The sequence below is a fragment of the Hyperoodon ampullatus genome (genome assembly GCF_949752795.1).
Source record: "Hyperoodon ampullatus genome assembly, chromosome: 13".
Classification (NCBI taxonomy): domain Eukaryota; kingdom Metazoa; phylum Chordata; class Mammalia; order Artiodactyla; family Ziphiidae; genus Hyperoodon; species Hyperoodon ampullatus.
Window position 1 is genome coordinate 29,935,173 of NC_136926.1, and position 17,232 is coordinate 29,952,404.

General features: G+C 48.4%; 1 protein-coding gene across 4 annotated transcripts in view; it reads left to right on the top strand.

Annotated features, from left to right (window-relative positions):
* Nucleotides 1–6,203: 6,203 nt before the first annotated feature.
* The window catches only part of PIEZO2 (piezo type mechanosensitive ion channel component 2), a gene marked incomplete at its 5' end in the record, with an annotated part of 352,743 nt that continues 341,714 nt past the window's right edge, over nt 6,204–17,232 (top strand). For all 4 annotated transcript variants that reach the window (XM_079717696.1, XM_079717698.1, XM_079717697.1 and 1 more), the window contains one exon: nt 6,204–6,267. In XM_079717696.1, coding sequence (XP_079573822.1) covers nt 6,204–6,267 — 64 coding nt within the window. The remainder of the gene's footprint in view (nt 6,268–17,232) is intronic.

The following is a 17,232-nucleotide window of genomic DNA, read 5'->3' on the forward strand; positions in this document are numbered from 1 at the left end:
GTTGCCCGAGCTGCAAGGACCCAGATCTGGAGAACCCCCTGTATTGATCTCCAGCTGAGTCTCGGGGCTGCAGTGGACCCATGCGCCCCAGGTTTCGGTGGCCGCTGTCCTTACCTCTGTAACATGCCTGGGTGTGTCCGTTACTCCATGTGTGCTTAATAAGTGCTTATGACTGTTCCAATTGAATTAAAAAGAAGATAGGAAGGACCTGGGTTGGAAACCATGTGATCTGATTAAGCTGCAGAAGCCCCCCCCCACCAGGGGATGCAGCAATGAACAGAACAAAGTTCCTGCCTTCACGATGCTTACACTGTGCAGAATCCACAGTCACCCTTCAAAGTGTAACAAGCACCACCTTCTGGAGGAATCTGTGCTCAAACTCCCTGAAAGTGAGCAACATTCACCATCACACTCTCCCGTAGTACCTAACTCTTCTGCTTAGTCCTCTGCACTCGGGCCTGGTTTACTTAATTATTTACAATTATTGATTCATGTCTGTCTTTACCGGATGGTCACTTCATGAAGGCAGCGGCTATGTTGCTTCTGCACCGCTGTGTTTTTGAGTCTATCAGCATATTGTTGGCTGCAAGAGACATTTGTTTTTAATTTTTTTTTATTCAGCAGGTTCTTGTTAGTTATCTATTTTATACATATCAGTGTATATATGTCAATCCCAATCTCCCAATTCATCCCACCACCACCACCCCTACCTCTCTGCTTTCCCCTCTTGGTTTCCATACGTTTATTCTCAAGAGACATTTGTTGATTGTGCCTAATTGCTTGCATTAGGTACTTGTATTTTTCAATATACTTTTAGCCAAAAGGTGGCACTGCAGGAGAATAAGTGAAGGAGGCTGCAAACTCGCTGACTCAACTGAATGGGATGGGAGAGTCCCAGTCATAGGCTAATGTTAATAACTAGAAATAGCCAATCCTCAAACTTGTACACATCCCATGCAAACACACATCCGAACGCTCTTAAGAGCAACAAACGAAAATCTCCTAGACTCACCAAGAATATTCATATTTCTAAGACCGTTTAAGAGGTCCTGGTGAAGTTCCAAGAAATACAACTGGAATCTAAATCATTCTGAAATGTGGATTTATTAACTAATAAATGTCTATAGGATACAGACAAGGAGGCTTTTCCTATTTCAGTGGCTCTAGGTAAAGAAAAAAACTTGTGATTTTTTTTGTTTAGTAACTTGCTTTGAATGACCACATTTCACTGCTAACCTGTTACTGGAATTCCAGTCCCCTTCTTAAAACTCTTCCCAGAGTTTAAGTGTTTCAGCCTCTTCAAAGCCTTCAGGAGAAACTCTAAAGAAAGCAGCTAGACAACCCCTTGATAAAAAATCTGCTCATGGTGTCAGCTGTGAATAATGCATGGTGGTTTCTATGTTTTAGTGTCAGCCATCTGGGCACCTGTGCCCCAGGCAAGTCACCAACCTCCACAGAGCACTTTCCCCATGAATTCATACTCTCTTCCTTTATGTGTGTCATACAAAAAACAAATAAAACTGTACATGCTCCTTTATTTTCATATGAGATCTTTCTTACCCAGTAATAAATATTTGTGTGTGTGTGACTGTGTGTATGTGTGTGTGTGTGTTTGTGTGTGTGTGAGTAATGGAGCCAAATAAGCAGAATACAATTCATTTGGAAACAAGGTTTTGCTATATAGCCTGCTTTACAGTTTGCATTATACACGAAATTTTGTCCATGCCCTGAAAGCCTAGAATCTGATTGAAAAAATAAGTCACATATATAGGTCTGTTGGCTGATTTTTCAAAGTTCTTGATCAACAGACACAAAATCAGCAGTCTGCCTCAGATTCTGAATCCATATGACAGCTCACAAATTGTACTTCGGGCCAAGGTGTAAACTTTCTGTACACCCAGCAGGAAGATGACAGGTAAAGACCAGATGTCACAGATGGTGAAGTGTGGGTACATAGGGATTTCTTGCATTTTCGCCGGAGATGACTGGGGGAAACCGTCTGGGGGAGAACCTCTTTGGCAGAAGTATAGCATGATGATGTCTCCTACAAATTAGTAGAAGTTGTCCAGGTTTTTGGAATTTGGAGACCTTGAAAATACTTCTGCTGTAAACATCAAACTGACAGCTTAAAAAAAGGGTAACCACAGAATATATTAGCAAAAAGAAGAAAGGCTTTCATTCTGCTTCCAAGTTTTTCAAGTAAAAGAGCCAAAAACCACGTGGCTCCTAACTAAAATCACTTCTAGATGAATATTGTGACTTATAAATGAAAACACAGAAACATGTATCTCTGAAAGTATTAAATGAGTACATATGTAAGGAGAACACGCTACCTATGGGAGAGGACGTCCTCAAGTTGGCGAGAGTCATCATGTTCTCTGCAGGCTTGATGGCGTCTATGGATTTTGGCAGATTTCACTGGGAGTGTCAACTGCCAAGTTGACAACTTTTATATTCCTCTGGGAAACACTGTTTGGTAAAGTTACCAGTTGAGACTGAAAAAGGTTATTAACTCTGTGTTTGCATATTGAGCACGTTAGAGAAAATTAGCATTTGGGACAAAGATGGTGTTTCTGAATGATTTTGTCAATTGGGGTAGCATTAAACAAAGTTCAGAAAAGATAAAGGCTAAACAGGTGAGATGAAACCCACATAAGCCACAAAGTGACATATTCTTTGCAGCTAAAACTCAAACACTTGTGAGAATGTCTATCACTCGACTGTGGGGCAGTTTTTAAACATGTTACTAAGGGCCAGGGCATCTGACTATCAGAGCAGTTGCCGTGTTTCAGCATAACAGCTTCAGAAATGCAGGAACAGTCCTTGTTTTCCAATAATAGCAATAGCAATAATAATACTACTACTGATAATAGCCACTACTGCTCATTGGATGATGCCTGTGCTCCAGGTTTCTCTGGGTGTTATCTCCCTCTGCATAGCGCTCCATATCAGGTAGCATGTATTATTTTCTTCAACTTACAGAAGAAGAATCTGTGGCATTAAAGTCTCAATAATGACCGGAGGAAGCCATTGATTTCCATGTAGATGCAGAGACACCTGGAGTGACCAATGCTTGATTCATCATGTGTGCAAAAGTTGGGGTCATATGCTTTAGGTGCTCATTAAATATCGAAACAATATGTTTATGAGTATTCAATGTAGTTGATTTTCTCCCCAAACCATTTCATACCTCATGCCAGGTTTCAGGCAAGATCATGCTCAGATGGGGGACAAAGGTGGCTGGCCAAGCAGGGCTCTGACCAAGGGGATCAGTATCCTGTGGGTTGGAAAATCCTTCAAAATCAGCCTGTCTAGATAATAGCTACTGCTTTTCAGATTGGGGAAATTTTAGGGTAAAACAGCCCTTGTAAAGACAACGCCACTGACTATTGCTGTACAGACCTGTATAACCCCAGTGTGAAAACACAGCTCCAGAAAGGTGGCTTTGCTTGGGCAATACTAGTTTTGAAAATTAGTGGCCTGTTTCCTGAGTTCTGATGTGTGAATCAGGACAGTGGTTCTCTCCTCCGACTGCCCACCTGAGAACCACCTGACAGCTTTCCCAAGCTCACAGGCATGGGGGCCAGGATCAAGTCAGAACCTCTGCGTGTGGAGACCAAGCACTTTGATTTAATGAAAAGATCCCAGGTGCCTGTGACCTGCAGCCAGAGGGAGCACCCCTTCTAGGTACAATGTAGACAATGGAAACACCTGGAGCCTATGTGTTCATAGACGAAAAAGTGGGATGCAGGTCTTAGAATCTCTAAAAATCAAACAGCCAAATTGGCACACACAGTGGCAGAAGAAGCAGGAGTTGGATCAGGTAAGATCGCGCATCTCCTAGCCAGGCATCTAAGACAGCGATTTTGAAGACATCTAGACAGTTGTTAGTATGGGAAACCTACGAAGAAAATGACAAAATATTTAGAGTAAACTGAGGATTCACGTGGTGACACAGTGTTACGTAAAATTCAGGAGGGCTTTTGACCTCCTAATTTGGTCCCAAGAACAAGTTGTGCCAGAGAGAGCGAGAGAGAGGGAGAGACAGAGGGCCAGAGATGACACCACCTAGGAACATCACAGTGCTAGCCCTGACCCTAACTTGGAAAATAGGGGCAGACTGACATCAGGCTTCTACAAAACACAAAACACCTGGCGGTAGTCACAGATTTGCTGATAATTTAAGTTCCTGTTATCTTCTCTTGCTCTAGTGTGGGGCATGCCGTTTGAGGTTCCGATGTCCAGGCTTCTCCAGGGCTCCAGAGCACACAGATGGTCTAACTTTCTGGGTGTCTTCACAAGATTTGACTGCTTCGTGGCTTCATAAAAAAGTAATGGTTTGCAGTGTATTTGTCATTCTCAGCGAATTTGTGAAGGCACCTGAGCTCAGAACGTAAGCTTAACTGTATCTCAAAAAAGGGAGACCTGGTTGGTTAACACAGAGAACCAAGGTTTGCATAATTTCCATCAGCAGACTTTTCCATCATGTAAAACCAATTCAAGCCCAGAAGGCTGGTGCGCAGTGGAAGTCAAGTTTTTCCCTCTCTGTCCTCCTGATGGAAATGCCAGTTCTGAACGGTCCTCCCTACAGATCAGATCACCTACTTCAGGTCCCCAGGATTCCCACAGCGCTGAAGCGGGTCTCCCCCACCGCTGGGTAATCGAGAGATGAGGGACGCAGACACGCTGTCGTCTCCAAGCTAGAACCAGATCTCTCTAGATCTTACCTAGAGAACGAGAAAAAGGGAGGTTATGAGGAGAGAAGGGGAACAGTATACTCTCTTCCCAGGGGTCATGAAAAGCAACAAACAAATCCGAGGCGAAAACAAGACTTCTTCAAAATATACGGAGCGGGTGCGCATCTGACCCCTATGCCCATTCTTGGAAAGACTCAGGATTTCCCAGAGCCCAGTCAGAGCTGACACTTCTCACCAGGTTCTATATGGGCAGGACATTGGTCTGGATTAATTGTTTCTATTCTTCTCAATCCGTGCAAGTGGGCACGTGTGGGCCTGGCACACGTGATAGTCCCACAAAATTGTTCTGTTCTCATGTCGCTTGCTTATGATTCCTGAGCCTTAAAGGACTCCCTGGGCTGGGCTGAGCTCAGGGGCGCGCCCTGTGGACAGGATGCCAGGATGGTTCCTTCTGTCTGCAGAAGGACAGGACCCAGCAGTGCTCTGGGTCACGAGTGCTCCAAGTCCCCCGCTCGGAAGCTCGGGCTCGCCAACACCGGGTTCCGGCGACCCGACCCTGCTCCGGCCTCCAGCCGCCCTGGGGCGGGACCCCGCGCAGCTCCGAGCCGCCCTCCCATTGGCCGGCGCGCACGCCCTTCCGCGAGCGCGGCTTCGAAAGTTTCATTGAAGGTGGAGAAGTGCGCGCCCGCCGGGAACACGGGCTGCGCCGCGCGGGGCGGGGGCGCGCTGGCCGCCGGGCGGCGTTCGGTTTTCATTTTATTCGTTTAAGTCGAGGCCGCCGAGGAGCCAGTGGAGCCTGAGCCCCTCGCGCGCTTTCGTCTCGACTTCTGCCCCCACTCGCGTCCCACAGAGGACCCGTCAGCGAGCCCCGCGCTGTCGGGAATGGTTCCTTGCGCCGGGCCGCTCGCGCCCAGCTCTCTCCAGCCCGAAGCCCGGGGGCGTAGAAGCTGAGTCGCGCGCCGCTGGGGGAGCCGCCGCGGGGCCGCTCGGGGCCGGGGCCGCTCCGGGAGCCCAGGCCGAGGGCCGGGCCGGGCCGGCAGCCCTGCCAACTCGCTTCGGAGGAGGCTCGGCGGAGAAGACTGTCTGCCACCCCCGAGCGACAACCTAGGAGCCGACAGAAGGACAGCACGCCCTTCTCGCCCCTTTCCTCGCCGCACCTCCTCGCGGGACCCTCCTGAAGTGCCCCGTACCCCGCCCCGCTCCGGCCTCCGCCACCCGCTGCAGAAGCCCCCGGCGCCGGATCGGGGAGTCCACACCGGATGGGCCGGCCGTGCGGGGTCGGGCGCCCGGCGAGTGGGCTTCCTAGGGCCTGCTGAGCGGCGGCCGGGAGAGCGGAGAGGGGCGGCCGGGAGTGGAGATCGCGCCCTCGGGGCGCACAGCGCGGCGGCCCTCGCAGAGGCGATGCCCGGGCGGCTGGGAGCCGCCGGCCGCAGGAGGTCTTAGGCGGACATGGGCTTGGCAGCTCAGTCCTAGCGACCCTCTGCTCCGACTCGCCGGACGGACGCGATGGCCTCGGAAGTTGTGTGCGGGCTCATCTTCAGGCTGCTGCTCCCCGTCTGCCTGGCAGTAGGTGAGTGTTTTCCGCTCTCCGAGATTCCAGGGTGAGGGGGCGGGCTTCGGAGCAAACCCGGGTCACTGGCTCGAGTGCCCGGGACCCGGTTCGGAGAACCCGCGCCGCAGTCCCGGTGCCACAGCAGGGCACTGGCACTTTCCGCGTCGGAGCGCACGAGCGGGGTCTCCACGAGCGGGGTCTCTCTCAACGGTCCAGCTGCAGAGTCCGGGCGACCGGGCCCGGCCTGTGTTGGAGACTGTTGAATGTAGTTACACGTGGAATTTTTTGTGGAGTGCTGACTCGTGCACAAAGGATGCGAATCTGGCTGGAAGGCAGTTGTAGACCCCCTTCCCAGGATCGTACAAGAGTCCCCCTCCGCCTGTCCCTAGACGCAGGGCGCACGGTGAACCAGACAGTTCCTAGGCCACCTCTCCCTTGTCCAATATCCCAGCCATTGTGACGGAAGAGGGCAAGGACTCAGGTCGTTCTAAAAAGAACAGGAGGGCGCCAGGAAGCAGTGCCCCGAAGTTGCTTACTTTCTTTTTCTCTCACAAAAGCCGCTACAACAAAAGTGCTGGTCGCGGAAGCTGCAGACACCAAAACCCATCCCCCACTCCGGCGCCGTCCAGACAGATCTGTCGCCGGTTAGAGAGTCGCACTGGGACTCCGAGGCTTAAGGGAGGGCCAGAAGGGAGCCTCGCCGACTCCCAGGCAAGGATCTCACTATTTCTACGCGGTTGGCAGGGCGTGAAAAGCCACTGGGTGCCAGGTCCAAAGACACGGGCCCGGCGGTGGGCTTGGAGTGAGAGTTGCCGAGTTTCTCCTCTAGTAGACCGTGTATGCTACACTGAACCCCACTCCTAAGGTGACTGTGGGCGCCTAGCTCTCCCCTGTCCCCACCAGAGCTAGAAAAGAGAACACTTCTTACCAAGTAGCAATTGCATTTACAAAGAGAGCCTGACCTGTGCAGAAAAAGCTACCTTTTTCCATTTTGTCAGAGGTGGAGGAATCAAGATCACACCTGTGCTAAGTGTTTTCTTTGAGCAGGTAATCGAAAGGGGGCCCTGGAGGGTTCCTGAGGGTTGATCCCAGCTCCCGGGGGGGATTTTGTAGTCGAGTATTAACACGGAAGACACCTCCGCGGAAAACCGAGAAGGCTTGCGGAGTGGAAACAGCCGGAGGCGAAAGGCCTGGTCCTCGGGCAGGAGGAGGGACCAGCACGGATGCCAGCTTCGGCCTCTTTGACACTTGAATTTCAGGGCAGGACCGTTTTGCAGGGATCTTTGTCCTTGATCATCGCTCCTGTAGGGGAGGAGCGCAGCTCCCACGAAGCTGCTGAGGGCCTCGCTCCCCGCCAGTTTGCTTGAGTTTTAAAAGAAAAAAGCCTTTGGGAAAGCGATCTGGGGAAATAGCGCGGCTGCTTCACAGGTCGCGTCCTGTCTGGGGGCCCGCTGACGCCGTGCCTGGCTCATTCCCTATTTGCCGAGTGGACGCTGGAGCCAGGGTTACCAGGGGCTTTCGGTGTGGGGTCGACTCGCGGTTGTCAGTGAGGTGGGGAGTGGCTCCCCTCCCCCAACCCCTCTCCCCCTCCCCCAACCCCTCTCCCCCTCCCCCAACCCCTCTCCCCCTCCCCCCGTCTCCGCAGTCCCTCCACCTCCCTTCCCCTCCTCCCCCGTCTCGGCGGGGTGGCAGCTCCCGGGGACTGTCGGAAGAGTCAGGAGGGTGGTTTCTTGCGGCGCACACCTAGCGGAGCGAAAGGACAGCAGGGATTACCCGCTGATGGCCAGGGACCTCGTGCTGAGCTTGGCGCTCGCAGGACCCAGCTCGCGTGCCCCGATGGTCCCCGGCCGCCGGGGTGGGGGCCGTCTCATTCCGACTCATCATGGGGGTCTACACCGCAAAGTCCTTCTGCAGGATTGTTGAGCCCTACCCTCCCGAGGGCCGGGGCGCGGCACACTCCCAGTTCTGGCGTCAGAGCCGCGAGGCGAGAGCCGGATGCTCCCAGGGGCGCCGGGAGGAGCGGCGACCACGGTCGCGTGGTGGGATCCCGCCACCGCCCGGCCCTTTTGCCCCTCCCCCTGGCCTCCTCCCCGCACCCCTGGGCCCCGCGATGTGGTCACCGCCCGAGGAGCGCTGGGGCCCAGCCAGGCTCGCCCGGGGGCGGAATGCGCACGTGCGCCCAGTGGCCCCCCACCCCCGACCTTCCCGGCGGGAGGGCGGCGTCCGGGGACAGAGGAGGGCCGCGTCGCCCGCCGCCCTGCACCGCCCGCCGCCCTGCACCGCCTTCCCTTCCAGCTCGTTCCTCTGGATTCCCCCCGCCTTCCGGGTTCAGGGAGGCTAACCTGTGTGTGTGTGTGGAAGGGTGCGCGCGGGGTGGGCCGTATCATGTTAGCTCCTGTGGCTCCCCACTCCCCGGAGGAGGAAGGGGAAGGACTTGGACCTCGGACCTAGCCCCCCTGCCTGGAATGAGAGCAGAGCTCCTGGGAGGACCAGAGCTCTGACCCCCGACTGACCCCTCACTGGTCGGTGAGGAAAGACAACCCACTTCCGACGGCTAATGCGCCTTCTAGTCTTTGTACTTGACTTGCAGGACGAAAGGCGGCTGGGTGGGTGTCGCCTGATTCGGGCATTCAATTCTCTTCTATAGGAAGTGGATGTTTTTCAAGGTTATTGGAGGGTTTTCAGGTCCGCCTGCTCCCAAGGTGCTACTAAATCAAATATTCAGGTTTCCCTAATATCCTGGGCATGGAGAGTGCAGTGATCCGCTTGCCATTAGAATCGATTTTTACGTTTTAGCCGTCTATTTTTATATCTGGCTAAGGCAGCCTTCAAAGCCAAGCATTTGCAGAAGCTCATGCATTTCTCTTTAAAAACACTCCTCCAACATCATTTCAACGGACTGTTGAAATGTTTCTGCACATGGATGTCCTAGTCTCCACCTAAGGATGGATGCTAAAAATTAACTGCCATTGTGTTTAATTCAATGTTTGAGTTCTTTCTTTTTCTGTAAAAGAAATTTACAGAGAAATGATAAGTGAAATCAGGCCTCTTTTATGCAGGTTAGGTGGCTCTTAAGTGTTTAAAGCAGAACAAAACTGTAGTATAATATAATATAATTTGATGTCATATATCACATGATATGATATATATGATATGATATAATATGTTGTTTATCATCCAAAGTGGACATCCAGTGGCAAGTTTTCCTACATCAATAGAGACTGAAAATTTTAAAGATCTCCAAAATTGTCTATGAGTACTTGGGTAGCCACCCTGATTTTTTTTTTTTTAAACCTTACATGAAAGAGAACCTAGACAAAACCTTCCATAATGTTATGCAATCTTTAATAATTGTAATAATATCTGGTCACTGTTGAGCACTTTAGAAATATTTTTACATTTCTTTTGGCTTGACTCTACTGTCCCACCCAACTTTAAGTATATGGTTTGAGTCCATTCCTGGATTGGGAACTGGTTGGCATATTTTTATTCACACGTTGCTGACCATTCATTCCATCTCGCCTGCTGTTGCCTGGAATCTCCTAATGTCTTTCCTGGAAGAGCTGACTTAACGTTATTTTGGGGGGAGGAGAGGGGAGCCTGGCTTGGACAGAACAGATTGGTCCAGGAGGGGAAGAGTCACAAGGCATCGCGAGTTTATGCTTCCCCTAAATGAGCTGACCAGAGCGGAACAGGAGACTGTGTAGATTATGAAAAGAATCAGCCAATGAGCTAGTGCTCTGAGGGCAAGTCACACTTGGATAATATTGCAAATCCACCAAGAATCTCTAAAATTCCGTTTAGAGATAGCTGGATTAAAATGAGCAAAACTTTGGAGTCACTTTTGGAATATGTACGAGTAGGGCTATATCTCAACGTAATTTCCTCTCTATTGTGTAATATATTTTCCCCTGTAACGCGTGTCATTTTGTAATCACACTTACACATACTCCAAGAATTACCAATGAGCAGGGCCTAGAGTCTCCCCGGCCTCTGCTGTAGCTGTCAGAGATAGGCGGTCTCAGCTGCTGAAGGAGGCATTGGCAGCTTTAATATCACTTTCTTTTCCATCACACCTTCTCAGCCTTAGATAGGTGTATACTATTTATTACTTTCAGAAAGGACAAGAGTGCTAGGGAAAAGGATTGGGAATTTATAGCTTAAATCTAAAATAAAATATTTCGTAAACAGACAGGCAAGATCATTTTGTCACTTGGGCAGTAAAAGCTGGAGCCATGTGTCCACCTCATAGTTTGTCACTGGGTCTGTCCCCCACAGGCCATGTGTGCCTGCTCATCATTTGGGGAGGAGGGTGCAGTGACTCGGCAATTTAAGAGACCTCCATTCACATCCTGGCTCTGATTGCAGAGTTGGTTTGGCTTGTTTGTTTCTCTTCCTGCACATTGGAGATATTAATACCTCCTTCCTGCACACCTTGGGTAATGCCTGACACACAGCAGGTACTCTTAAAGGGAGGGATTATGACTGCTTTTGTGAGTACAGTGGCAGGAAGGCTTGAGGAAAGTCTGTGTAGAAGTTAACAGACTAGCAGGTGGTGACATGAGTCATAAGAAGCCTGAGTTGAGTAGATGGGATTCGTATGAAAGCAGTTTAGTACTGAAATCTAGAGCTGAATTATGCGATTGAAAGTTGGTTTGTGTGTGGCAGGAGGATTTTTAATGATCAGGATTTTTCTCGACATTTTATTCAATATTCTATGTATCTGCATTGCATTCTAATTAAATAATAGATTCTCCCTAGAACTATACTGACAATGTTTACTTTTGTCTTCCTGACGCTATGCCATCATTTTCGTAGTCTTTAATATGATCTTATTTTTCAATTTCTCTGTTTATTACATGGACATTTCCCTTTCAGACCCTGTGCTACTACCAGTTAATTGTTTATAAAGTTGCATAGTTACAGTATAATATTATAATTTTTTCCATAAATATCCAGGAGAGCTTAGAATAGTGTAAGTGTAGCTGCATATTTAAGAGCGCTTGATTGAAGAATCATATGATGATACGATGTATAGAATGTAAAACATTAAATTTTGTAAGATTTGTAGATTTACACAGTTGTTTTGAGGACATGCAGTCAGATCAACAAAATAAAGCCAATATCTGATCAAATGGAGGCTAAACACAAGGTTGAATTGGAAAACACTGAAACAATATTTGGCTGTAAGAGATAAACCTAGAGGAAGCTTATCGCATTCACCAGACCCTCACTTGGCCTCTTAGACCCATTAGGACATGGCAGGATCAAGAAAATGAGGAGACCACACGCTAAATATCTGTTCAGAGAGCACATCAGACACACAGTTTGTAGCAATTTCATTATTTTTGAACTGTCCAATAACTAGCTAATGGGAATTCAAGAGTGATAACATACAAATTTTTATTTTTCCTATTTATTGTTAGATTAAAAAAACTATACATACTATCAATTTAAAAATGTTTTTCCAGGCTCCTGCAGAATATACAATTTTGGTTTGCTTCTTTTCATCATATGGAATGGTGATGTCTCCTGATTCATAACCTGCTATTTTTGAATTCTTCTTTTCAGCTTTACTGGTAGACACACGTTAGCATTAAACTAGGATATTATGGGGGAATATTTCAACTTTTCTATATGTGAATTTCAAACTTTCCACACATTTCATAACAAAGAATGGACTGGGTGTATCTGTGTGGTTAGTTCTGTGGCAATTTCACTTGTCACCAGGGGGGTGAAGGTTTTGCTGAGACTTTCAGTGCTCTCTTAGGGAGTTATTTTCTCTATGACCCAAACTCAGCGGATTCTCCCCTGGGCACTTTTTCCCCTCTCTGAACTACCCCGCCCCCGGCCCCCTAAACTTGACTCCATCAATGTCAGGCATCCTGTCCTCGCCCTGAGCCACCTCCCGTGTGCTCAGAGCAAGCTTTCCTTCCACTCCTGAACCTGCACATTTCTGATGAGACGGTTGGTACCACTGCCCGCAGGTTGGTACCACTGTCCAGATCACGCACCGTGTTCATAGATGTCCCCTAGGTTTGTCTTTTCTCTTTCTCCTTGGCTGGCAGAAGTGTTGCCTGGGTTCACATCCTGTGTGTCCTGCAGTCTTGGAGGGGCCTTAAGCCTCCGTCTTGGCCTCTGTCCATCCTACCCGTCCGCTGAGCCATGTGCCTTCCCCAGCTTGAAGCCTCTTCCAGAATCTACTCTGCGGTGAGGAGAACGTGGCCCTTCTCTTCTGCCCATCACATCCCAGCCTCCCGCAGCAAATCTGGGGGAGCCATGTGGCCACGCCCACCTCCACCAGGGGGCGTAGCCTCGGCCAGGCAAATGTGCAATCCTGGCCTGGGAGTGAGGAGATTCTTTTCTTTGGGTGACAGATGGCCCTTTCAGCCCGTTCTAAGCAAAGATGAGTCCCCTTTCCAGTATAGGTTCTCAGGGTAATGAGGCTGAGATGAGACGAACTTTATTTCCCTCACGTGACAGTCGGGTTGCAGTGCGCATGTTCACTGTGCTCTGGGAGGTGGTCCAACGGGACCGTCACAGCTCTGCTGTCCCGCCGGAGTTGCATCCATCCCTGTGGCTCAAGTTTGCTGTTCCCACGTCCACGTCCAGCTGGACGTCCAATTTCTCATCCTTGTGTTTGTATAAGTTGGTTCAAATAGCTTGCTTCCCTCCTATTGCTTAGTTGGGGCAGGATGGGCAACCTAGCTGAATGGGGGGAGCAGTGTGGGATGGTGGATGTGGAGAAGGTCTAGATGCCAGGGGTATCTTAAGAGGCTAGACTACCACTGGGCGTTTAGGGGTTTACCAAGAAGAGTTCTGCTACGAAAAGTAGCACATCTTTCCTAGGGCTAGCTCCTTATACAGGAAACAGAACACAAACATTCTTTCTCTTTCTCCTTCTTTTGTTTGTAGTGTATGGTTTCTGACATCCAGGGGGAAATATGCCTCAGCTCCAAAGCCTGGTTGTTTAGATCCCCATCTTGGCCTGTCATACTAGCTGTGTGATGTTGATCAAGGTGCTTAACCTCTCTGTTCTTCAGTGGTTTCACTTGTAAAACGAGTTGTTAGTAATGGTACCTAGCTCAGAGGGCTGCTGATGGCGCTTGGAAAGCCCTTGGTGCAGTGCCTAGCCTGTGGTAAATACTTAATAAAACTTAGGTCTCCTTATGAGTTGCAAACTCAGAATTTAGGCATTATTATTAGTCTGAGGTGAGTCTGAGGACCTGCTCCTTTGGGGCAAGGTGGTTTCCACGGGCAGATAATTTGCAGTTGCAATAACTTCCAAGGAAGCTTCAGAACAAGACCTGATTTGAAGACAGTCTGTGTGCCCCCCACCCCACCAACCCCCTAGTCGGACAGGCGGGGAGGCTTCTGTGCCACTGCTCGTTGTTACCTTTGAAACTATGGGATGTCTGCTCACCTTTAATTCTCCTTCCTAGGCAGGCTGAATTGCTTCCTCTGTGTTCACCCGGCACTATGCTTCATATAATCACGGACTTTTTAATTTTTTTATTGACGTATAGTTGATTTACAATATTGTGCCAATCTCTGCTGTACAGCAAAGTGACTCAGTTTTACACATATATACATTCTTTCTTTAATATTCTTTTCCATTATGGTTTATCCCAGGAGATTGGATATAGTTCCTCGTTCTATACAGTAGGACCTTGTTGTTTATCCATCCTAAATGTAATAGTTTGCATCTGCCAACCCCAAATTCCCAGTCCATCCCTCTCCCTCCCCCTCCCCCTTGGCAAAAACAAGCCTGATCTCTATGTCTGAACCACAGAGTTTTGTACTAAGTTATGTGATCCCACTCTTCCCTTCCACGTGCCTGCAAGTTCAGGGACCCCACGTGATCCTTTGTCATATCCCCAGCACTGAACTTACTGCATAACACACAGTAGGTAGTAAATAGATATTTTTAGGGTTTTTTTAAACTGTAAAAATTGTATCCTATCATTACCGTTCAGCTGTCCAGGCAGGGCTGTGACTCACAGTGAACACCGAAGAAATATTGCCAACTGATTGATTAATGAAATCAAGGGCTAAATTTTTTCCCTTGAATATTTCAGAAGTCTGAAAAAAGAGTTAAGTCTAGCATCTTATAGCTATGGGTTTGTTTTTTTTTTTTTTTTTTTTGCGGTACGCGGGCCTCTCACTGCTGTGGCCTCTCCCGTTGCAGAGCACAGGCTCCGGATGCGCAGGCTCAGCGGCCATGGCTCACGGGCCCAGCCGCTCCGCGGCATGTGGGATCTTCCCAGACCGGGGCACGAACCCGTGTCCCCTGCCTCGGCAGGCGGACTCTCAACCACTGCGCCACCAGGGAAGCCCTAGCTATGGGTTTTTACATCTTTGAAAATAAAATGCATGACGGTCTAATTTGAATGCTCTGCAACTTTCCTAAATGTGCATTTTCTCAGTAGGACAATTAATACCTTTTACTTGCTTTGCAGTGAATAGAGAAAGAAAAACCTGCTTGTCGGTGGTAAAGCTTGCCCGGAGCATCATCTTATATTTTAAAATATTTTTAGCTGTCCTTGAACCACACCAATCGATCTGTTTTCTGTTGCGGTTGAATTCCCGGAGTCAGCAGTTTTGGCCACAGGTGCAGAAAAGGAGGAAGGATGGAGGACCTTAGCAACTGAGAAGCTGGAGCAGAGCGCCATGGAAACGGGTTATAGATCCACGCAGACCTGAGTCCTTCCTCCTCTTGCTGTCCTGGGACTGTGCCTGCCTGCTGGCAGGTGCTGCTCTGGCATCTTGGTGAGAACATGTCCCCTGCTTGGGGATCCAGGCAGCACGTATTTTCGGAGGCACCCTGGTCTGAAGGTCTAAAGACCAAGTCTCCATCCTGTTAATAGCGAGCTATGGGACTTTGCCAATTCATGGAAACGCTCTGTTCCTCAATTACACTATCTAGAAAATGAGGTGTTAGAGGCTAAGGAATATTTTCCTGATTCTCCAGTAATATTTCTGCACATACTTTCCTTCAATATTAGAAGGGATGACTAGAAAGCAGTACTTTTTAGCCAACACACCAGAATTCTTTCATCTAAATTGTTCTGGTTTCTTAATAACCATCAGACTTAACATATTTCACACTCGATCTGTAAGAATTGTTAGGAATTGCTAAGGAAAATAATTTTCTATCATGTTAGGTATTCGATGGAGCATTTTTTAGAACAGTTGGTTATGAAGGAGACACACTCAAGCTGAGGTTTTGCAATCCTCATTTTTTGGTGGTTTTCCCTCACTTGCTGCCAGCACAGTATCACATAGAGCACACACCCTCTGTGATGGTAACAGCGAGAACTCTAAACTGTGTGGTCAGGTGTGCTTTAGAATCAGCTGTGTGTGGCTTTGCAGAAATAAAAGAATTTTACCACCTGCAGTTTATGATCAGACATGCCTATAAAGAAAATCAAACCACATAGAGTTACCAACTGAAGTGAAATGAAATTGTCAGGGCGTAGAATTGTATAGACAAGATTTGAATCAGAGAAAGATATTTTGAGTAAAATACTGAATTTTATCACAAAGCATAATGTTTCAGTGACCTCACAGACCTTCTGAGATCTTAGCTGGGCAGTTCTGTTACCCAGAAAAGGAAATGGAAGGTGGCACAAAAATCTCAGGTGTGTGTAGGACAGGTGAGAGTCAGGTGCTTCTTGCCCTTCAGAGCCTCCCCCTTCCTATTCCTTCCCCTCCTTCCCTCCTCCTCCTACTTGACTCTTGGCCTTGGGGCTTGAACTCAGAGTGGCAGGTGAGCAGTGAAGCATCCTCAGGTAGAGCCAGACCCCCCCAACCCTGTTCCCGACAGGGCAGCTGCAGCTCAGGCCTGGGCCGGACCATTTTCAGTCCGGGAAGAGAACATTAAAGGTCAGATGACAAGGCTGGGGGGAGAGGGATTGCCATAAAATGGGGTTTGTTTCTGGCGAGACAGCGTTTTCCAGAAGCCTCCGGCTCCCTAAAACTTCTCATTAACAACCACAAACCCCTTCAGCAGTAATTTTCGAAGCATCACCACTTGCTGTTGCATCACTTTGGAGTCACGGTGCATCTCTGAACTGCGGTGGCAGGGCTGGCCTGACAACCCTCACCTCCTGCACTGGGCTCAGCTTATAATTACTCTGGGCTATTTTCAAACCTGAAAACCACCCTCAACAATTTCCCACCATCGAGGTTATTAAAAGGGATGTGGCAGTGGCCCCAAATGCATTTCTTAAATTGGGTACCTAAGTACTTGGAGCAGTTATCTTTAGAATAAGGGTATATCTTCCCAAAGTTACTACCTCTAAGGGAACAAATCTCAGATGTTACCTTATCCTTGGGACAGTGATTGGTTACCTATTCCAATATGTCTAGACTCAGGTTTACCTGTTACATCTAGTCCTGGAGAGTGTATTTTAAATGTAGTGCTGATCTTCCAAAGAGGGAAAAGATGCTAGTCAAACAAACTCTGTTTAGAATAACTTTGCAACATAATCATATTTTATACATTTGAATATGTATATAATGCATCTTCTTTAAAAAAAGGTATTTGAAATGTGGTTTTAATGGTCCATTGGTGACTGTGTTTCTTCCCATCACTCTTTAAAATATTCATCTGATTTTGGCTAACTTTTCTTGCCCCTACCCTGTTATCCATTTCCCAGACTCACTAGAACTCGCAGTGATCCAGGTCTGTCCATGTGCCCAGGCCTTTCTATCTGAAGGCGGCACTGGCTCTGGTTTACCCCAGTGTCAAAGGAAGCTCATGTCTGGTTTTCTATGGATTTGTGTCTTGTGATCACTTCTGACGTGCTTGCTTTCTAGGTTTCTTTATTGGCTGTTGCCCAAGAGGAGTCTGACAATGTTTAAAAGTCTTATCTTGAAGTTCTCTAAATATCAACATTTACATTTTCCCACCTGTGAATTCCTGGTTCAGCTCTCGGCACTTCGTCCATCTCAATTTTCAATAAAAACATAAGATATTCT